General features: G+C 56.0%; 1 protein-coding gene across 1 annotated transcript; it reads right to left on the bottom strand.

Moving 5' to 3' along the window:
- On the bottom strand, nucleotides 1-20,400 carry Foxo6 (forkhead box O6). The gene is made up of 2 exons (XM_048351024.1): nucleotides 19,607-20,400; nucleotides 1-2,159 (listed from the first exon to the last, which is right to left on the bottom strand). Exons 1-2 carry the CDS (start codon nucleotides 20,018-20,020, stop codon nucleotides 894-896), a joined length of 1,680 nt encoding a protein of 559 aa, XP_048206981.1. The 5' UTR covers nucleotides 20,021-20,400; the 3' UTR covers nucleotides 1-893.
- Between the last annotated feature and the right edge of the window lie 2,147 nt (nucleotides 20,401-22,547).

The raw sequence follows: 22,547 nt of genomic DNA, 5'->3' as shown, positions 1-22,547 counted from the left end.
AAATATTTAAAACAATTTTATTCATGAAAATATGCTGTACAATGCACTCTACACGGCCTTGACATGGCACACACGCACACGCACACGCTGACGGCACGGCCACGGTACACTGCCTACTATACGCGCTGGGGAAGCCGCACCCACCGCCCACCCCCAACTGGACACTTATAAATATGGGAGGGGCTGGGACTGGCACAGAGAAAGGGTCATCAGATTAGAGAGTGGATCTGGAGCTGGGGCCTGCTGGAGACCAGTACTGAAGGTGTGGGGACTGAAGAGTTGAGTGACTGCAGGAGAGGAGATGCTAGGGGCAGTTGGATGGGAGGAAGAGGAGGGACTGTGGGGCTGGGGGTGGTGGGAAGGTGGCTTAGGGCTGGCATAGGACTGCTCAGGTGGATGGCCAGGTAGGTGTGAGTTTTACAGAGTGAGTTATGCTGGCTTCTGGTGGTGGGCCTAAGGTCAGCGGGGAAAGTGTCCGTTGAGAATCAGATGGGAGTTTGTGTTGGCCTGCTTGTCATGCCTCCACAAAACAAAACTGAAGATGTAGAAACGCCCTGCCCCATCTCCCAGGTGGCTTCCCCAGCCAGCATCCACACCAGGCAGCCCACCTTGCTCCTTTCCACTCCCACCCGGCCTGATCTGGGCCTCTTCTCCCAGGCTTCCCACCCTGAGAGGAGGAAGAGGGTGCGGGTTTAGGAGTGCAGCAGGAATGGTGGGGTCCCCAGAAGCTCGCTCCCACTTCCCTCTGTGGTCAACTTTGGAGGGATGTCTCTAGCTGGCTGAAGCTACGGGATTCCTGCCTCAGAGCTGGATAGGGGGGTGGGGACCTAGGGATCAGGATGGGAAGACAGAGGTCCCTTGGGAAGGGGACCAGGCTACCCAGGAAGGGGCCCTCAGCCTGGCACCCAGCTCTGGTTAGGGGGCGGGGCCCCGGCCAGGCCAGGAGGAGGTGGAGGCAGGGCTGAGTCAAAGTTGAAGTCCATTTCGTCGCTGTCCATGAAGTCGTTGAGGATGATGGACTCGACATCACACTCAAGGCTCCCGCTGAACATGTCGAGGTCCAGGTCTGCGGGGAAGCGGTCGGGCCCAGCTCCCAGCGGCCCTGCGGCTGCGGCCGCATAAGGCCCGGGCAGCGCGTCCAGCAGGAGACCGCCGGGTGGGCCCCCGAAGGCGGCAGCATGGCCGGGCGGTGCCAGGCCCGAGGCGCCCGCCTCGCCGGGCAGCGTCATAAGGCTGATGGGGTGGGCTAAGGCACTGCGCGAGGGCGCCGGCGGCGCATACGGGGCTGCGCCCTTGCCGGGGTAGGCGGCAGCTGCGCCCGCCAGCGCCAGCTCCCCCGGCGCCCCCAGCACGGGGCCGGGCCTCGGCGCGGGCGGCGGCGGCGGCGGCAGCAACGCGGGCAGCGCCCCCGGACGGAAGGGCGCGGCGGTGGGCACAAAGCTGGCCTGCTTGTTCTCCTGGATGGTCTGCATGGGCAGGCGGCGCAGCGCGCCCAGCGCCTGCGGCCCGAAGCCCCCGCCCCCGCCGTAGGCACCGCCCTTGCAGCTGCCAAAGTAGGCCGGCGTCCCAGTGCGGGCCCGGGGCCCGTAGGCGTCCGGCGAGCCGTCCAGCAGGGCTTCGGGCAGCCCCGCGCCTCCGCCGTGCAGGCCCAGCGGGCCTCCCAGCTCCGCCAGGCGGGGTAGTTCACCCGGGCAGCGCGCGCCCAGCGCCGGCGACAGCGCGCTCGCAGGGCTCGGGTACATGAGCGGCGACGATGGCGCCAGGGCCTCCAGGGCCTCGTCGTCCTCTAACTCCGCCGCCTCCCCGAGCAGGGGTCTCCCGCCCCCGCGGAAGTCGGCCCAGGCCTCGTAGTCGTCGCTGGCGTGCGAGGCTGGGCTGGCGGCCCACTTGGCTGCCGCAGGCAGGGGCCCCGGGGCAGACGCGCCCGGGGGACTGTCGTCCGGGCCTCGGTCGGGAACCTGCAGCTGCTTCTTCTTGCTCGCCTTGCCCTTGATGCGGAGGAACTTGGCCCCGTTGTCCATGGACACCGCCCTGCGCCGCGGGGTCTTGCCCGTCTTCCCGCCCTCAGGATTCAGCATCCACCAGGAACTCTTGCCGGTGCCCTCGTTCTGCACGCGGATGAAGCGCGTGTGCAGCGACAGGTTGTGCCGGATGGAGTTCTGTGGCCAGAGACAAGGGCATGGGTGGAGGAGGTTGAGAGGGTAACATGATGGGACGAGGAGGGGGACCAAAAAACAAAAACAGAGGAGAGAGAAAAGCCAGAAGGGGGTGGAGAAGAAATAGGGAAGGCAGAGGGAGGAGGGAGTTGGGAGAAAAGGAGTTGCAGGTGTAAGTACCAAGTTGGACAAATCTAGAATACCCATCCTCTTCCACAAACCACTTCCACACACTCCCACCCGACCCCACCCTGCCCTCGGGCGGGGTTGGGGCTTTGGCCCAGCCTTTCCCTGGAGCTAGGGCTAACCCCACCCCAAGGCCCTCTGATCCTGCCGGGAAGCAGTGGACGGGAGCATGACCCCTTCTCCCCAATTCAGCCAAGCCCTCCTCCTAGCTAGCCAGGCTGCCATCCCTCCCCCCCCCCCCCAGCAGATTATGTAAGGGCTCATGCCGCCGCGGCTCATTTGTCCGCCCCCCCTCCCTCCCCAGCCTGGCATGGCGCCAGGAGCCCGAAAACCCAGGGCTCCAGAAATCAATCTCGCGGTGACTGATTAAGCCCTGTTTAGAACTAATTGCTCTTTCGTGTGTGGGGAGAATAAATTACCTGCTTTAATTTCGTGTCTTTAAAATGCAACTGCAGGTAGAGAAGACTGTTAACCCTTTGCTAGGAGGGCCTGGCCAGGGAAAGCAGCTAGACTGGGGGACCCCAAGGTAAGTATAGAGATGAGACTTCTCAGAGATTCACTTTCATCTTCTTTGAGCTCCTGCAAACTCCCAAGAGGCCCTATATACTAGGAAGACCCTCTAAGGGCCACCTCTGGCCATGGAGACCCTAGCCAGCTCCGGCTGTGAGGTTTAGCAAGCGCAGCTCTCCAGCTCTTCCTTCCCCACCCACTGGCCCAGCTCTGCCATCAAAGGCCTTTACACAGTCCCCACACACTCCCTATCTCCAGACAGACCTAGGCTCAGAGAGGCCAAGAATCTTGCCTAGGGCTCCACATCCCTTTCTGCAGTTTCAGGGCACCTTTGCCTTTGACATCCTGTCTGTGTCTTTATCTTAGTTTCTGCTGTGCCAGTCTGCATTCCTCCCCAGGTTGTTGCCTGCTTTGACCAGGCCTATCATGGGGACAGAGGAACCTAGAATTAAACTTGGGCTGGGCCTCCCTCTCACCTGGTGGCCTTTACCTCCCTGTTCAGACATTTCTTTGCAAACAACATGGCTTGTCTAATAGAAGACTGGGCAGGATGCCCAGCTTTTTGGCCACCTACCTGTGTGACCATGGTTGTGTATCAATCTCTGAGCTACTCTGAAAAAATGGGCTGGAGCTGTTAGAGCATTCTATGAGCAAACTGTGGTTCAGTGTTGGTGAACACTCCAGGGGCTATAAACAGTTGTTAAGACAGAAGACCTCACTTCCTAGGTGACTCCACAGGCCTCCTGTCACCATCTTCTTAACATCATGCCTTGGTGCAGCTGTGCTGGGCACCAACCACTGAGGGTAAGCTGATATCACCTCATTTCACCCACCAAGCCCAGAGGCATGCCTGATGTAACTTGCTTATAGCCCCACAACTAGGCAATGGTGCCAGGTCCCACCTAGTTCTGCCCAGTTCATGGATTTGCTCTTAAAGCCTCAAATCCACTCAGATATACCCTAACTTCTCTCTGGCCTCCTCCCCACCCATCTCTAGATGTCCTTCCTGCTTTCCAGGATACCTACCCTTCACTGCTAACTAGCCCCAATTCTAAGTACTGAGTCTACCTTACCTTCAATGCACCTGGCTCACTGTCTCTAGCACTTTCAGGGCTTGGGAGGCAACAGCTGGGGTTTGCCAGCCTTGTCCTGCCTTAGTCTCTCCTGGGGCCTGTGAGGAGGGGAGCTTGACCCCCAGGGAATGATTCCCTCAGGTAGATACCCCCTTCCTGTTCCGCCCCTGCACCTGGCTCCCTAGCCCCTCCCCACACCTGTGCTCAGGTCCTCAGAGGCCTCAGGTCTGTTCCCTCATAGGACTGTCTAGATTGCCAGAGGCTCTGCCTCCCACCTCTCCAGTCCTCCAGCTGGAGGTCCATCAGGCCACACCTCTTTGTTAGTGTTACTATGTGCCAGGTAGGCCTAGAGTGCTTTGGGGAGGAGAAAGGATGCTATACCAGGTACCAGCACTTAGTCAACACCAACCTATTCATCCCTGGGCACTCTAGGCACCTCACGTAATCATTATGTCAGACTCTAGAGAGTCAAGGATTGGGATCTCTAGCTCAAGATGAGGAGAGAGAGGCTCAGAGACTGAGTTGCCAAGATCACACAGCTTGTTGGGCACAGAGCCAAGTACTGATTTCAGGTTAATTTTATGCTGAATTTAAAGGACGTTACATTCTGTCAGAGGGAAGGGAAGTATGTCAGTGAATTCCCAGAGACTTTCAGAAGTGAGAATTCATGTTTTCTTCAAACTTTCCTTGCACACTGTGGCTAGAAGCCAATGGGGTAAGATAACTGGGGGCAACAGTACAGGTCAACATTTCTAAGTCCTACTGCTTCCTTCATTAGAATTCAAAGGAATTCTGCATGAACTTCATAACTACATTTGTTTGACAAATACAATTTTAGGAAGTTTCATATTACTCAAGATACGCTTTGGGTCCCGGGAAAGTTTGCATCCTCCTCCCCTGCTCCCCTAACCTAATCAGGTCCTTGGGAACTCAACCCCTAGCCTGATACCCTGTCTAGTTCAACTCAGGAAAAAGAAAGAACTTTCCCAAGATGGCCCGAGGGACTGTCACAGAAAGGATGTGAGCCTGGGAGTTCTGGCCCCCAGCAGGGTGCTCTTTCTACGTCATCATGCCTGACCTGGAGCACATCCCTTTTCCTCTCCAGCGCTCACTTGTTCTCCCCAGAAAGCAATGACATGGGCCAGGTGGACTCCAGGAATCTTTTCAGTTTGAAACTGAAAATTCTTACATCACCCATTCTACAGGTTTCCACACTTTTTTTTTTCCAGCAGTAGACCTCTTTGTAAATGGAATCTTATGCAAAGCTGAAGTATTACACATTTAAGCCCCTGAGGTACACATGGAAATGCTTGGGGTCCTGCCTTTTCAACACTCTCCCTTTCAGAAACCATACACTTGGGCTGTAGGGTACTGTGCGGGCCATTTAGATGGGTGGCTGAACCAAAGAGGCGGTCAAGTGTTGTCCAGGATCGTGCAAGATGCAGGGTGGTGGCTCAGAGCTGATTGAGGAGCAAGGCCTCCCAGCTCCTCGGCTGGGCTCTGTAGGCTGGGCTCTGTACCCGGTATCACCAGGGCTGTGCCCCCCTGAGGTAAGTGTGGGCTATGCAGCCCAGCCACCTGGTACTAATCAGAGCTCCTCACCAGGATCCAATGGCAAGTACTGATCACAACTCTTGCTTAGCCACAAGGCCTCCAGGGAGGCCAGAGGCCATGGAAGAGGTAAGGGAGGTAAAGGAGGGAGATGCCTCTCTGCCAGGCAGCAGTAACCAGGCTCCCTCTTAGAGTCGCCTAGCAACCCACCACCACAGCCACAGCCCTGGCATGCCCAGGCTCCCCTGGTGCCCAGAGCTGGGCCTGGCTCCTGGGGCCTCCCAGACCTACATCCAGGCGTGGTACGTGCTCCTTTAGGAGATAGGAACTCTATTGAGGCCCCAGGGAGACCTCTGGGGGCACAGGAGAAGGACAGTAGTTACATCTCATGCCTGCTTCATTCTCCTTCAGAATCTAGGCAGGAAGAATAGCCTCCACCCCTCAGGACCCACCCACCAGGGAGAGGAAGCTGGCAAGGCAGACACAGGGCAAAGTGCATAGGCTCTGGCATTGGATCTGGATGCCCTTTTCTGCTCCTACATTCACAGTGTGCCCTGGGGCAAGGTGCTCAGAAGCTCCAGGTCCTTCATAGACCTGCTTCTACCCTCACTTTCTGCAGCCACATGGCAGCCAGCATGGGCCTTTAAAAGCCTGGGATCAAAAAAACAAAACAAAAGCCTGGGATCTCACCCAATCCTCACCATACCCCAGATGAATGAAGGCCCTGCCATGGCCCATAGACCCTCCAAGATCCATCAGACATCCTTCCTGCCTCATATTCCTTCCTGTCCCTCCAACTTGCCAAGTAGAGGCCCTTCCCCTCCAATGCCCAAAGAGACCTCACCTCTTTGTTCATGGGGGTCTTTTTGCAATAAGGCCCATGCTAACCACTCTTGTCAAAAATATTTCTCTTCCCTGCCATTTCTTGACCACTCCCTTAGGATATGATCACTTTCTAAATTAATACAGATTGAACATTTCTAACTCCCAAATCCCAAATGTGATGTGTTCCAAAATCTGAAACTTTTTGAGTGTCATGGTAGCTAGATTTTTGGATTAGAGATGCTCAAGCAGTAATGTCTATACAAAGATTCCAAAACTCTGGACTCTGAAACGCTTCTAGCCCCAATAATTTCAGATAAGGGCTACAACTTGTATATTACTTATTGTCTGTTTTAGCCATTTTCTGGTTGTCATATGATAAATTTCATGAGGACAGTGATTTTACCTAATTTTTTTTTTTACTGTTTTGGCACAATAAAAAATGTTTGGCACATCCTAGGCACTTAAGTGTTTATGAAATAAATGAATGAAAAGAGAGCAATATTATGTTGTAAGGGGAATTAAATGAGATAGCCTTGGCCAGCACACCACAGCAGCTTTTCCAAACGAGGTTGAGAAGAGAACGTAAGACAGGATGAGAAGCAGGGCCGTGGAAAGTCAGGCTCAACACGATGCTAAGAAGGAACCAAGGAAGGGGGAAGGACTCCTGGGACAGCTGAACCGGAGCTTGGTAGGGTGCACAAGCCACTGCCTGCTCCAAACCTCTACCTGCTCCACCAACGAACCCAGAATTGTTCACACCATGGTCTCTCACCCCTCACAGGTGACACTCAGGCACCCCTGTGGGGCAGAATAACCTTGACCTTGCTGGTAGGCCTCCCTCATGGACAAGATCTGATCCATCTGGTGGCAGAAACTCATCTATCCAGCAGGACACCCTCATCTATTCCCAGAACACCTTTCGCCCACGAGCAATAATGCATTCATCTGACAGCAAAACCCCATTTATCCAGCACACCGGTCCCATTTATCCAGCAAGTACAACCTCATTTGCTAACAGCACTCCATTCACCTGACGGGCCCCCTCATTTATCCAGCAGGACACCCTCATTTATCGTCCAAGTCGGACGCACTCCTTCCTCCTGTGGTGTGGCTGTGTTCTCTGATGGTGCGACCTGACTGATCCAGCAGGATGTCATCTCTCCTACAAGTACACTTCATCCCCTGACAGTACAACCTCATTTATCTAATAATGCAGCCTCACCTTGCCTCCAAGTACCACCTCATTCCCTGACAGTACAACCTCGTTTATCTTCCAGTACAACCTCATTTCTCCTCCCAGCACAGCTTCATTCCCCAACAGCTCAACCTCATCTGATCTCAGTTCACCAGCCAGGGACCTGTCAGGCCTGTGAGGCAGGAGTTGGGGGGTGGGGCAGCGAGAGGTCCCACCATTTGCTGTCCCTTGCCTACAGAAGGCTCCCTGGTGCTACAACTGTGCCCAATCTTCCCAGGCCCAGAAAGGTCCATGGACTTGTGTTTTAGACAGTCTGGCCTAGCCAGAGCCTTACTATTGCCTCACTTTCTTCCTGTTTTGCCCCCACTAGGATTAAGAAAAGTCCACAGGAGCTGGGCACTGGTGTCTCACCCCTGTAATCCCAGCTATTCAGGAGGCTGAGATCTGAGGATTGCAGTTCAAAGCTAGCCTGAGCAGGAAAGTCTATGAGATGCTTAACTCCAATTAACCACCAGAAAACTATAAGTAGAGCTATGGCTGAAAGTGGTAGAGTGCTCACCTTGAGCAAAAGAGCTCAGGGACAGTGCTCGGGGCCCTGAGTTCAAACCCACAACCACCACCACCAACAAAAGCTTATGGACAGCTTCCCATGTTCTCTGTGCCTTCTTCCAATGTTCTGATTCCAGGAAGGGGGTGCTAGGAAAGGCTACTCTTTTGAGGGGAGTACAAACAGTAATGTGCTGGTAAATGTTTAACAACCAGCTCTCCATGAGGGAAAATCCCTAAATTGGATTTGTAGTTCTTGCTGTTCTCTGTGGTGTGGATACTCCCATCATAGTCCATGTGAAGCTGCCAGAGTGATGTCACCAAGTGCAGAACTGGGAAGAAGTATGCACGATAAATCTCAGAAGTCAGTGTGAGCCAGCTCTAGCACGCCACCAGTGTATGCTTCCAATTCTGAGGCAGGAGAAAGGTGCCACCTGCCACATGCCAAGCATAGGCGAAGCTTTTATCATAACTATTCTGTGACTAGGGTCTGCTATTTTACAATGGGGGAAACTGAGGCTCCATTGAGTTAAATTACTCCTCAGACCCTCAAGCTGGCAGGTTATGAAGCCTCAGGGTGTTGGACTCCAAAGCCATTGACCTTCTAACCTCTTCCCCATGGTGGTGGGGGGCACTCCACTCTGCTGCCCACCCCAGGAGCCATCTCTTCTTTGGCTCTCAAGTCCAAGCTCTCCTGGTTTTCATCAGAGACAGAAGATACAACCCTTGTGTTTTCCACCCCCGCTGACCCTGTGCTACATTCTGGCCCCTATTGAACCTCGGGCATTCCCAGATTCCTGGAATTCAGTCCTGAGTCTTGTGTTCACCCACCTCAGACTGATCTACCCTCTGGAGGCCTCTCCAGGTTAGGTTCTATCATTAACAAAGTCTCAGTCCAGCCTCTCCTTTAGGAGACTAACCCTGCCTGCCTGGTGGGGACAATGACCCAGTGCCTCCCCAGGGTGGAGATCCTGTGGGGACTCTGACCCCTGCTGGACTCCTCCCCTAGCCTCCTTTTCTGTGTGAATACAGGGCAAGGGCTGGCGGGTGGGGGGCTATCCCAACTTCATTCTTGTGACCTTGAGCCTCCCTTTAAGGGTGGCAACAATTCCAACAGCCACAGGGTGACTCACAAATCAAGAATTTCATCCCTCCCTGTCCCAGAGCCACAGAAGCATCACTTATTCTGCTCCTTGCCCCTCATGCCGGTCCAGGAACATACACCTGTGTCAAACTCCCTGTGGTAAAGCTGGGGTATCTAGTCTAGGAAGGCTTCCTGTAAGAAAGGGTAACAAGGATGGCCTGAAGGAAGTTCCCTGAGTACTAGGATCTGCAGTGAAGGAGGTATAAAAGGGCAGGTGGGAGGGAGCACAGGCAGATGCCAACAAGTACTGTGCTCAGGATCAACACTGGTACAAGTGGCCAGCCAGGGTCTAGGAGGAACCAAATGTTGAAGCAAGGCATGGGAAGTCAGGCTGTGGTAACCCCACAGATTCATACAATCAGCCCCTGCAGCTAAGAAACCAGCAACAGAAGTTCAAATTCATCTCTGCTCTAAATCCCATGTCCCTTCCCTGTAACCACCGAACTTGGGTCCAACACCAGACAAACACTCAAGAGCCTTGTGATGTCTTCCTCGTCCCCTTGTGCCTTTGCACACTCTACTCCTATGTCCGTGTCCCTCTCTCTTGCCTATGGCCAGCCTATGGCCTCTTCCTGAACACCTCCAAAAGTCCCGAGGACAGTGGTCCCTCCTTGTCTCACTCCAACTGCAACTGGAGTGCTACTGCAGAGATCTAACTAAAGACTAGACTCTCCCTGTGTTGAGTCTGCTTCCCTACTTGACTCCTGAGGCCCTCTGACAATTAATAAGCAGGGAGGATTGAGCACTTGGGCCTGGGGTTTCTTTGCAGGTTCAGCTCAGCAAACTTTCAGGCCAGTGCTCCATATGCTGCCTACCCCTATACCGGAGTCCTGCCTGGGCGTCCTTCCTACCTCCTGCCTGTAGCGCTCAGCTCCTGCTACCTTTCCCCAACATTTTCTCTCTCCTCAAGAGAATCCCACAAGGTAGGAAGGAGGAAAGGACTACCTTTTTGCTATTGTTTGCATGTTTGTTTTTTAAGACATGTTCTTACTATGTAGGCTGGCCTGGAACTCATGAGACTTCTGCCTCAGCCTTCTCAATACAGTGCATCACTATGCCTGGCTAGGACTACCATTTATTGAACATTGCCTTGTGCTGGGTGTACCAATTACTATCTTGCTGAGTCTTTGTGGCAACCCTCTGAGTTGGTTTATTATTCCCATTTTATGATGAGAAACTAAAGTCTAAAGTAGTGGTGCAGGACCTCACATCCAGGGCCCTGACTCTTCTCCTTTGCCCTTAGGTGCCTCTAGGGAGGATTTAAGAGCAAGCAGCTCTAGGGTGGAGGAGGGACAGGGGTTGCCCCTAACTGCAAAGCCTGGGGCTCCTCTAGCTGGAGCCCCTCCCTCCACAAGCAGCACCTCCCTATGTCCCTGCCCAGGCCCTGGGAGCAGCTGTGGTGACCTCACTCAGCCCTGCCCTGAGCCTGGCTCTGGGGAGGGCCCAGCAGCTGTGCCCCAGCCCTGCAGGCTGGCTCCTGGGGAGGGAGGGAAGGAGGAGTGGGCACCGCGCCAAGAGCACCATCTGCTCTCCCAGGGGCACGGCCACCCGCACAGACACTGGCCTTGCCCCCAGGGGCTGCCCTTGGCCCTCTGTCCCTATGCCAAGGGGCTTCTGGAGTCCAGGGCAGCCCACCCAGACCGACCGAGGCACCGGCCTCATTTGCCATCTGTCTTCTCCCAGAGCCTCAGAGGTCCTTCAGGACATGGAGCAGCCATGAATGTCCACTGAAAAACGAACAAGTGCTCAGGCAAGTGGCAGAGGCAGAGGCCAGGGGCAAGGGCTGGATGTGCTGAGCGCTGCAGCCCCAGCACAGGTCTTATTGGCTAGGGGCCCTCACACCCCTCCTGGGGCCTCCATCCCCACACATCTGCTCAGCTGGCAGGTGCCTCTGGCAGAGGGCAAGCCCCTTCCCCCACTGCCCAGCTCAGGTTACAAGAGGAGGAGGTGGTGAGGCCAGATGAGGACAGGGGAGGGGACAGCAGGGAGAAGGAGGAGGCCTCAGAGCTTCACAGAGTATTGGGGGAGGGAACCCAGGAGCCAGAGAGGGAAAAGGCTTTGCTCAAGGACACACAGCCTGCCAGGGAAGCAAAAAGGAGCCAAAATCTTAGGGGCAGCAGTCCTAGATTCCAGGGTGACCTTGAACAAGTCACTTTATCTAGAAAAATGAGGAGCCTCAAACCCACTATTTGTCTCCCCCAAGGCCATGAGGCAGGGCTCTGGAGGTTTAAAAGCTGTGGGCCAGACGGAGGGCAGGTCATTTTGTCCTCTATCTTAGGAACTGGAAAGGTGGGTAGGTACAGAGGGGGACTTCTTCAATGCATACATGGAAGGCAGTGCCTCCCAGGGCTGTGGTGAGGGAGCCCTGCTCCACACAGCACATGAGAGGTAGTTCCTGTCCTTCCTTCGTGCTAGGAAGGGCAGTAATGACATCTGCTAAGACTTCTTGGGAGCCTTTATATTCATCTTTGTCTAATCTCCACAATGATGCTAATAACGTCCTATTACTATCCCCTTTTTGCAGAGCAGGAAAGAGGCTCAACTGCCCAGCACCTCACAGAGGGGAGGAACTAGGCTCTGCCCTCACCCTGGGCCTCCCAGACTCCTAACCACAGGTCTCACCTGATTCTTAACAGCACAAAAGGGGGCTACAGAGATCTCAAGCTGGCTTCTTGGACTCTTCCAACATCTAGCCAATCTCAGGCTTACCTTCCTTGTACCTTAGGACCAGGCCAAAATTGGGTGCCTCCCTAAGTCTTCCTCTTTTCCCTTCCCCACTTCTCTCTCCACAGCACCCTTGGGTGACCTTTCTGTCTGTATCATCTGTGTCTCCCCCACAGCCTACAATGCCTCCTAAGCTTGCCACTCACTCAGTTGTTTCTACAGCCTCCTCTCCTGCTGGGCTTCCCAGAGTCCCAAGGGTTTGACCTCCTTTGCCAGGCTTCCCACGTCCACCTCTGAACACCCATAGCTGATTATCTGACCCTGACAGCTTCAACCACAATGTCCTCCTACATCCCAGGCTTGACAAGCCCCTCAAGGTCAGATTCAGTTCCCTTTGAGCAGCACTGCTCGCCTTAGGTTACAGTGCATGGAGGACCTGCAGATGGGGGGGTGGGAGGGACACGGGGCTGGTCTGCTGCTACCCAGGGAACTGTGCGGGAAAGGCAGCTAGGAATGCAGGACCATTCTCCAGGCTAGAATCCTCAGGGCTAAACGGCCAGAGAGAGATGATGAAGGGGGGAGGGGAGAGCACTGGGCTAGAGTGGAGCTAACCCTGGGAGTCCCATTTCTGCATTCTTGATGACACACTGTTAGAGCCTCTTTATTTTTTCTCATTCTGAGTTTCCTCATCTGCAAATATGCATGGATAGTAACAATACCAATGTCACAAGGTGGCTGTGAAATGAAAATGAAATGGAAAAATGTATGTGTTGGCACATGGTGAGTGGAATGCTAAGTTGGAACAGTTCAGAATGGCTAAGGTGGCTAGAAAGGAATGGAGCTAGGGGCCAGGTCTAAAGTATCATCCTACAGCCCAGGACTGAATCAGGCTGTGCTAAGCTATGTGCACACTGCTCCTCTTCCCTCCCCTCCCCCTACTACCGGAAAGCCAGAAGGACAGGGCAGGGACTGTGAGCCTTAGTGTCTTCACCATCCCAGTCCCAGCGAGGCTGGCTGAGAATTTCCCCTGTTCCTGCAGCTGAGGCTCTCTATAGCAGTACACAGTGGCCCTGGCTGTGGCTCCCTTCTTTCCACCCATGTCCTATACAGCATGATTCTTTAAGGTATGAGGCTGGGCCTAGGTGCTGGAGCAGTAGCTCAATCCCTTTATATTCATCCTTCAAATCTCTGGAGAACTCCCAAACACATGAGTAGAATAGTGGGGTCCCACCCAGGAAGCTGGCTTGGAGAAGAAACTGGTCTACTTTGGGTGTTAGGGGGGAGCAGACAGGAGTCCAGGAAGCCACCACCTAAGGCATCAATTCAGAATGATCCATTTCCAGACATACTTGTTAAAAAAAAATACAGATTTCAGAACCCACACTCTGAGAGTCTGACAGAGGGGTTGAGATAGGCACTAGGAACCTGTGCTGGTGAAAAGCTTCAAAGTGATTCTGGTCACCAGCCAGGTAGAAGTTCTTGAGATGTGTTCCAATCACCTGAAGGTAGGTCTACACTTAAACCATCAAAGCACCCCAACTATTTTCGGCTGAGTGTCCCAAGGCAACAGCCACAGAGAACTGGTAACAATGGCAGTGGGTGTAGACTGAGCATTCCAGTGTTGGCTGGGTATGAAGGTGGCAGTGCAGGGTGCCTGAGATGAGAGGGAGCTAGAATAGTGGATAGGTGGGGTTTGAACAGTGCTAGAAGAGGATCCAGGAGTCCAAACAGCATAGTTTGGGCTTGGCTGACTTCTGGGCAAACTGAGAAGCCCTGGAGAGCTCTAGTGTGGGGCAGGGACTTAGGGTAGGACGGTTGGCCGTGGTACGGCACTGAGAGATGGAGAAAAATGGTAGAAATAGACATAGCTGCATCTAAATCCAGGCTTTGCATCATCCCAGCTATGTCTCAAGTTCCTCAACCAGAAAATGGGGCATTTAATGCATATCTGACAGGACCCAGAGATTATGTGTGAAGGGCCCAATTGACTGCCTAGCACCTTCTCTTACTCATTCCCCTTCCCACAAGAGGCATCCCTCTGAGAGACCAGAAAGGTTTCTCTTAGCAAAGAGGGAGGCCCATGGGGGAGGGATGTGGGAGGCCCCTCCCCTCCACACCACCTGGCCCCCCTCCCACTTCCACATATGGGTTGGGGGGTGGGGAGAGGCAGCAAACAGCCAAACCCTCCCAAACAGGAGTTGGTTTCCATGGTAACTAGGGTGCCAGGAAAAAAGAGGGTGGGGTGCTACAAATCCAGCTGTCCCCCTGAGCACCATACCCAGGCCCAAGAGCCTGAGTTAATGCCCACCCATCACCCTGAACTCCCCATATGCCTGCTCTGGGATCCAGCTAGGATTGCTATGAATGTTCCTTGTTATGCTGGGAGAATAGATGCCACTTGAGTATTGCCTTGGGCAGGGTGGGCCTCTCTAAGTAGAAATCTCAAGTTTTGGACCATGCATACCTAAACTCACCTGTCCACTAGGAAGTCCTCTCAACACTACATGCTTTGGTCTAATGATCCCTCATTCTCCTTGAACCAGAGGGTCAAGAGGCTGAGTTAAAGCCCTCTGGACACTCAGGAGGACATTGAGAACTGGAACGGAAGAGGACTTGGCTCCTGCTCACACTCACACTTGATCAGGCTCCCCACAGAGGCTCTGTCCACTCTCACCTGGATCTGAGTCCAAGTGATCCCAAATAGCAGCAATAGCCCCACCAGGACCAGAATGATGTTCAGGGTGGCAGTTGGGCAGTTCAGGAATTTGAGCTGCCAGTCCCTGGGGAGTGTGTCAGAAGGGGCTGGGGGCAGCCCAGGTGGGCTCCCTGTAACTCCACCACTTTCATTCTGGCGGTGGAGGGGTGAGCACCAATCTGGGGGGAGGGGAGACCCAACCCACTTCCCAGGTGCCCAGCCCCAGGTGGGAGGCAGGCCTATAACAGGAGTAGGGAGTGGTGAGTGAGTCAGTTCTCTGAGGTCAGGGAAGCAAGGAGATGAAGAAGGGCAGGCTCCCTGTACAGCTGAAGCACCCCATCCCGGAGGCTCACGGCCATTCATTTGCACCATTCATGACCACCCCCTCCTCAGCCTTCACAAGACACAGACAGAAGATGGGAGGGAGGGTGGGGTTGGGGGTAGGAGGGGGCCCACCCAAAGACAGGGGAAGGCAGGCTGCAAGGAACAAGCCCCTCCCTCATTCAAAGTCCAAATCCAAAACCTTTTTTCCTGGATCCCTACCCTGCCAGTCCACCCAAATGACACACAGGAAATGCTGGAGTTTGGGGGTCTCCCACTCTGGAGGTCTGTGACCTCAGGGCACATCAAGTCCTCACCAGGATGGGTAGTCCAGAGGATTGGGTGGGACAGGCCCTCCGCCAAGGCTCCCCTGCTCCCCAACCTCCCTTCCCACAGCACCCATGCGTCTGGATGCTGAAGCCCTTAGGGCCGGCAGAGCGGGGACCCCCGGCCCGCACAAAGTGGGGGCTGAGGGCGCTGAACTTTCGAACCCGCAAACCCCCCGCGCCGTTCATTACCTTAACGCGAGTTAAAAATAACCGTCTCATCTCTTTAAATTAGTCTGTCTGCAATTACCGCCTGGCACGGCGCTGCCCGCCATCGTCCCGCTGGAGCGGCGCCAGGTGGCAGGCGGGGCCCTCACCCTGTCTGTCTGTCGGTCTGTCTGTCTGTCTGCCTGCCTTCCAGTCCCCACCCCTCCTTCCGCCGCGCGTTACCCCGGGAGGCCCCCGGAGGCCCCTCTTGGAAAGCTCCCCAACTTGTGCGGGGTGCGGCGGCGGGGAGCGAGCAAGGGGTCCGCGGGGGGGCTGGGGACTGGGGAGGGGGCTGGGGGCACGGCGGCGGGGGAGGGGCGCCGGGAGGCCCGGGAAGCCGGAAGGGCCCGCAGCGCGCCAGCGCTTGTGGGTGGGTGTGAGCAGGTGGCCGTGGGAGTCTGCCGGGCGTGCCAGCAACTGTGCCAGGAGCGGCTGGCACGGGCTCGTGCCCAGGAGGCGGGCAGCTGCCAGCCCCTCGCTCGTGCAGTGAGAGGGGGTGAGGACACCCCTAATCGGGGCTCACACCGCCTCCTCCCGCACCCCCACCAGCCCTTGGGGCTGGGGATCCCCGAGGACAAAGGAGGAGGAGGAGGGAGCCCTGCTGGAGCAGACTGTGGGTAGAGGGAGGTGGGGGCTCTACACTCACTACCACTGCTCTGCGCCTGTAGCTGGACCCTGCTCCTGGCCTCTCAGATCTCTCTTTCAGTTCCCTGCCCCACCTGGAAGCTAACCTGGTGAGGGCCTGGGCCAGATTGGGGAGGGAGGGGGGGCCGGGAGCAGCACCAGCCTTCAGATCCCACCTTCAGCAATCAGGCTGCTCCAGCCTGAGGGAGAAGGGAAGTCCCCATTTACCATGCTCCACCCCTTGGGGACTGGGAGACGCCCAAACCTGGCCTGGTAGCTCCCAAAGGAGCTGGCAGCCAGGAAACACAAAAGGAGGCAGAACAACTCCAGAGGCCCTGGGTAGAAGCTGCAGCATGATTAGGAGAAGCTTGGAAGGCTTCCTGGAAGAGTCCTGGGCCAAGGGAAAGTTCTACACTCTTAGAACACAAGAGAGGTATCTCCTGCCCAAACCCTGATCTAGGCCTGAGACCCTCGATCCCAAAAACATGAGCAGCCCCTTGGGTGGGATTTCCAGCATCCAGCTCAACCTCTTTCCAGGCCTGGGTCTGGTTTGGGTGTTCTCCACCAGCAGTTGACCCTGTCTCCTCCAATCACTCTCAAACACCCCACTGGACCACCTCTCATATCACAGATGGGACCACAGGGCAAAGATCTTCCCTGTCCTACTAAATCCACCTTCCCTATGCCACTTCCCTGCCAGTCTGGGATCTCTAAGTTCCAGCCTAGCATACCCAAATCATTCTCTAAACCTACCAAGCACATTTCTACCTCCTGCCTTTGGATGTATAGCCAACAGCCAAATTCTCTCCCTAATCCAGAGACAGCCTCAATTAAGTGCTATCCTCCACTTGAAGACCCACCTGGCTCCCCAGGATATTTAACCGACCTTGGGAATGGGGTGCCACCTCACCCCCAGTTTGTCTCAAAACACAGGGCCTGGGTGAGAATGAAGGCAGGATCAAGGTCTCCCTACCCTGTGGAATGCAGGCTTTCACATACCTCAGGGAGTCAAGTGCCATGCTTTTGTGGAGTAGGGGAAGAAGGAAGAACTAATGGGCTCTAGGCCTGGTACTACAGGTGTACTGCAGTCAGCCTGAGATTATCAGGAGATGAGAAGCAGAAAGCTACAGAACTGACAGTGCAAGGAAGCCTCCTGGGGCTCTGGAGTAGAAGAGGACAACCACTGAACATGGGACATGGGGCAAGTCCCCTCCAGTGCTTGAGTGGTCTTTGCCAGAACTTAAGGCAGAACTCAAGCCCGAGGTTCCTTCTCTAATGCCCCAGACCCAAACTGGAGTCTGGCACCAGGAAAATCTGTCCCCAGAAGTGTGGTGCAGTGGCAACTGCATCCAATGGGCAGCTAGGAGAGCTGAGCCTCTTGTCCAGGCCTGGTGTTCACTGAGATTTTCAGAAGAGTTCTATAACCCTCCAAGGACTCAGTCTCACAGTCTGGGAAATGAGCTCATGGGATGAAATTATTGCCAAGCACACTCACACATTATCTGTTCCTGCTCAAAAGTCTTAGGCATCCCCTTCCACACCATCCAGACTTTGTTTCCAGACGCTTGGTGGGATCTTGGAAGGTGAAACCCCTGGACTAAAGTTCGGCTTTCCCATCTTCTAAGTGTGTGTGACTGGATATAGCAAATAAAACCCATCTCAGGGATTGCTGAGAGCATTAAGGTTGTGTGAGAGGCCTGGCACAGAGCTTGGCATTGAGAGGCTCAAAGAACCACAGCAGTCTCTTGGCTTCCAGCCCCAAGTCCCTCTTTCCCATCTTTCCTCACCTCTTCTAATCCACCTAGTCTGGTTGGAGCTCCACCTCCTCTGGAGCAAAGCCCTGGGGGTGAGGTGGTGGTGGTGTTGTGCTGCTGCTGCTGCTGCTGCTGCTACTGCTGCTGCCCTGGTCCATGACACTCTCCTCAGGGTTACTTTGGCCCACTGCACTCTCCTCAACTCCACATCCTCTACACTATCCATGCATCCCTCCACTCACACACACTGATGGCTTTTTGATGCCAGGCTCTATGCTAAGTGATGTGGCCACAGAATGACACCAATGCTGCCACTGTCTTCCAAAGGTGAGGGAGAGTGGGCAAGTGAGATAGGACACAAGTAACTCATGTCCACTGCAGGTACTGGAGAGGGTGAGAGAAAGAGGAGTCCTAAGCCAGGTAACAAGGGCTAGGGAGGGCTTCCTGGAGGAGGAAATATCCTCAGAGTGACACTCTGGGTAGAGGAGCAGGGAAGGACATAGGTGCAAAGTCCAAGGCAGGACACATGAGAGGAAGTTGTACTTTACAAGGGGGGTTGGATCCAAAGGGACAGAAAAGGAGATTGGGGAAGAAAACTCATGTCTACTCTAATCTGTGTTCATGCCCAGAGAGGGGCAGAAATGCTGCCAGCACAAAACCTGAGAGCCCAAGTCAAGACACCCAGATCCCTACAGTGCTGCTGTCTGTCCACAGCCTCCCCTCCTCCACTGGCACACCCACTTCCTTGGACCCTGCAACCACCACAGGGTGCAGGTGCAGCCTATTCCTTGGAGATAGCCTCTCCCATAGGGAGCCTGACAGCTTACCTCCTAGGCATAAATCCTCCTCCAACCTCCTCACCGCCCCAAGGCATAGACTACCCCTGTTTTGCAACAAAATAGTCAGAGAAGGAGATGGGTCTGGAGGTCACAATCCAGTCAAGCCCCATCCTTGTCTTCTCCCAAGATGCCCCCCCCCCTCCATGCTTTCCACCGCCTGACCCCAAGGTCTCCCTGGGTTATCCCCAGCCCCTCCTCCTTCCCCTAAACATATTTGGGCTCAGAAAGCCAGGAAGGTGGAAGACAGGCTGCCTATGGTGGGAAGGCATCTATCTCTGTGCTCAGCATCCCACCCTCCCACCAGCAGGGGTCATCACTGCTGCCCCCCTCTGCTGGTCCAGGTAAGGGGGGGAGGGATGGAGCACCTGCCCCACAGAGAACTCACATCACAGGCCACCTGTCACACTCCCCACCCCAAGCTGGTCTAGTGCCCCAGGGTGAACTCCAAGCACCGAAAGAACTGTAGACACAGGGCCTACAGCACTCATCACCCTGAGGCCAGCTCCCGAAAGCACAGTGAAGAGATTTGGGAGGGAAAGCAACCAGTGGCCCCCAAGTCATGACTTCAGCTCTTAAAAAAAAAAAAAAAAAAAAAAGGTATCCAGGTAAGAGTGGATAAAAGGAAGTAACACAAAGCAAACTCCAGGGAGCTGGGGGGGTTCCTCAATGTCAGTGGCCTGGGCATGGGTTTCCTGCCATCATACACACGGCCCCACACCCAGGACGTGGTAGGGATGTTCCCCAGGGACCCCTCAAAGCGGCCGTCCCTTGTCACCCTGCCAGACCTCCCACCCCGCATCCTTCCTGGCGAGGGAGCACGCACACAGCTGCTCCCAGCACGCCCTCGCCTGTCTGCCGGCCGGCCCCACGCCCTGGGCGCGCGCGCACTCCGTGACCCCTGGGGGTGGCCCCGAGCCCAGACGCACCTACCAGCCCCCGAAGGCCCCAGACGGCGGCCCTAGCCCCCCCTCCTCAGCCGGACGCCCCCACCTTCCAGCCTGCCGAGCTGTTGCTGTCGCCTTTATCCTTGAAGTAGGGCACGTAGCGGACCATCCAGTCGTAGATCTGCGAGAGCGTGAGCCGCTTGTCCGGGGCGCTCTCGATGGCTTTGGTGATGAGGTCGGCGTAGGAGAGGTTTCCCCACGCGTTCCGCCGGGAGCTCTTGGCTTTCCGCAGCGGTCCGACCTCCGCGCCCAGCGGCGGCGCTGGGGCCATCGTCGGGGCCGTCGCCCGGCGTTCCGGCCCGCAGTCCTCGGCGCCCTCGGCCACCCCAGCGCCCAGCGCTCCGTCCTCCTCGCCCGCCAAGTCGGGCTGCGGCAGGGGCCAGGTACACGAGCGCGGCCGGCTCTGCGGCGCGAAGTCCGGGTCCACGTCCACCTGATGCGCTCGAAGCTTCGCAGCCATGGTCCCGCCCGGCTCGGGCGAGGAGGGGAGGGAGACTCCGAGGAGGGTGGGCGGGCGGCTCCGGGATCTGCGCGCCCCGGGGAGGCCCGCGGGAGGGGTCCCTGGCGGCGCCGGCTCAACCGCGGGGCGCCATGGGCCGGGGCGCGGAGGCCGGGGGCTGGACGCGCTGGGGAGCACCGAGGGAGCGAAAGAACCCGGCAGTGAGGGGGCGGCGGCCCGGGAACCCAGCGGGTGCACACCTCGCCCAGACTGGCTTCTAGCACCTGCCGCCTGCCTGCGCCTGCAGCCACCACTGCCACCGCCGCTGCCGCTGCCGCCGCTCCCCGGGCGCCGGTCCCGCGTGCGGGCCCTGCTCTCCCGGGACGAGGCCGGATTGCACCATGCCGGAGCCCGATCCCGTGCCGCTGCCCGCGCCGCCGCCGCCGCCGCCGCCGCCCGGTGAATGCCGCCGCCGCTTCGGCTCCAGCGCCAGCTCCCGCGCCTGCCGCGCTCAGCGCCGGCTGCACCTCGGAATGGGCGGGGGACTGGGAGGGGGCGGGCCCGGCGCGGGAGGGGGCGGGGCGAGCGCGCCCGGGGCCGCGAAATCCTCGGTCGGCGGAGAGCCGAGCCTGCAAACCGGTGCGAGGGCGCGGGGCTCCCAGCCCCGGACGACCCTGCCAAGCCCCTGCACGCCACAGCGCCGCCTACTGAGCGGGGGAGAAGAGGCGGGCGCGACCCCGCCTCCTTCTCGGCTCTCGGGGAGGGGAGGGGGCGCGTGGAGGCGGATCCCGAGTTCTCCCATTGGTCCGCTTCAGGGCCGTTCCACCCACTGGCTCGAAAGGATCCCTCCCAGAAGCGCGTCAGCAGGTTATTGTTACAACCCGGGGTTTCCCGGGGCAACGGGAATGGGGCGGGACTCAGAGCACCGGTCCCGCCTTCTACCTCCTCCCGGAGGAATGCTCCGCCCTCTGCTTCTAGACCCTTGACGTTTCCAAGTCGTCTTTCCAACAACCTGACCCAGATGATCCGACCGACACTCCTTTCTTCTTTGTGGCCCGGACTGGTCTGGGGAAAAGGAATGATCTGAGAATATCTGGATTCGAATCCAATCTTTGCCATTATCCTGGCTTCTCCATCAGCAAATGGGGTCTTTGTGGTGCCTGTGTGCACGGTTTTAGAGGTTTGGTTCTCAAAGTTCAACGTGTAGCAGAATTATCCTGGAGCTTGTGCTTGTTAAGACAGATCACTGGGCCTCATCCCCTGAGTTTTCTGATCTTACAGGTCTGGGTTGGGGCAAAGACTGCATTTCTAACAAGCTCCCAGGTAATGCACAGCACGGCCACACTTTGCAAACCACTGTTTTAAGAGTCTATGGGGGCTGGGAATATGGCCTAGTGGCAAGAGTGCTTGCCTCCCATACATGAAGCCCTGGGTTCAATTCCCCAGCACCACATATACAGAAAATGGCCCAAAGTGGCGCTATGGCTCAAGTGGCAGAGTGCTAGCCTTGAGCAAAAAGAAGCCAAGGGCAGTGCTCAGGCCCTGAGTCCAAGCCCCAGGACTGGCTTCTTCGTTTGTTGAGTATGCTTGATGTACCTGGTGGTGTCCAGGGCACTATGGCAAGGGCAGTGACCAAGAAAAATGAGGTCCCTACAGTATAGACAAGCAGAGGACTCAGATGTTAATCAGATCATCACGTGATCTCAGAAGGAAGATACTAGCTGAGTGACTGGGTAGTCCATTACCTCATCCCACAGGGTGTTAAGCCACCTCAGCATCTGGCAGCCTTTGTTCTGGATATGCCCTAGGCCTAGAACACCTATTCTCATCCTGAGATCCTCATTGGAGTACTCCATTCCTCAGCACTCATTTCAGATGCCATCAGTTCAAACTGAAACTTTCTCTAACCCCTGCTCCCACACATTTCTGTTCCTTGCTTGCCCAAAACATTTTGCTGCCCTGCCAACAACACCTTGTGTGCTTTTAGCACAACATTCCCCTTTTGCCAATCAAGAAACTGAGGCCCAGAGTGAAGAAGTGACTTGCCCAAATAGCATGGCCAGTTCTAGAATCTCAAGCTTGTGCCTGACTCCTAGGGGGCTGGAGGTACAGAGTTCTCTGGCCAGTGGGAGGACTTTAGTCCATCTCCCTGACAAAAGGGATGGCTCTCCTTTCCAGTTTAGGACTTGAGGAATAGAGCCAAGGGTAAGAATGGGGTGGAGCTGGAGGGGCCTCAACTCACCCCCCAGAATGGGAGCAGGCCTATAGCTTGCAGATGCCTGACATGACATGTGCCTGAGTCACATCCCAAAGGCAAGGGTGGGCATGGGAACTGCTAGCTACCCCCTACACATGCACACCCTCCAGGTGGTTCTGCTTAGAACCACAAGGGGCTGAAATCATTGTTGGACCCTCCTCCCACAGCTCAGATGTTCGTTCTGCCAGGGGAGCCCTCACTAGGGGCTGCCTACTGGGTATGCTGGAAGTATGGCAAACCTCTTGCCAATCTCAAGGTCAGGCCTAGCTCTGAGCATGAGATGGGAACTTG

The sequence above is a fragment of the Perognathus longimembris genome, chromosome 7 (genome assembly GCF_023159225.1).
Source record: "Perognathus longimembris pacificus isolate PPM17 chromosome 7, ASM2315922v1, whole genome shotgun sequence".
NCBI lineage: Eukaryota > Metazoa > Chordata > Mammalia > Rodentia > Heteromyidae > Perognathus > Perognathus longimembris.
Note: the sequence above shows the minus strand (reverse complement) of the source record. Positions and strands in the feature narration are given on the sequence as shown.

Bases quoted from the DNA above. Each gene is read 5' to 3' on its own strand.
- Foxo6 (XM_048351024.1), bottom strand. From the start codon at position 20,020: ATGGCTGCGAAGCTTCGAGCGCATCAGGTGGACGTGGACCCGGACTTC. The intron at 2,160-19,606 runs GTGGGGGCGTCC...CTCTGGCCACAG, and splicing joins ACAGCTCGGCAGGCTGGAAG to AACTCCATCCGGCACAACCT.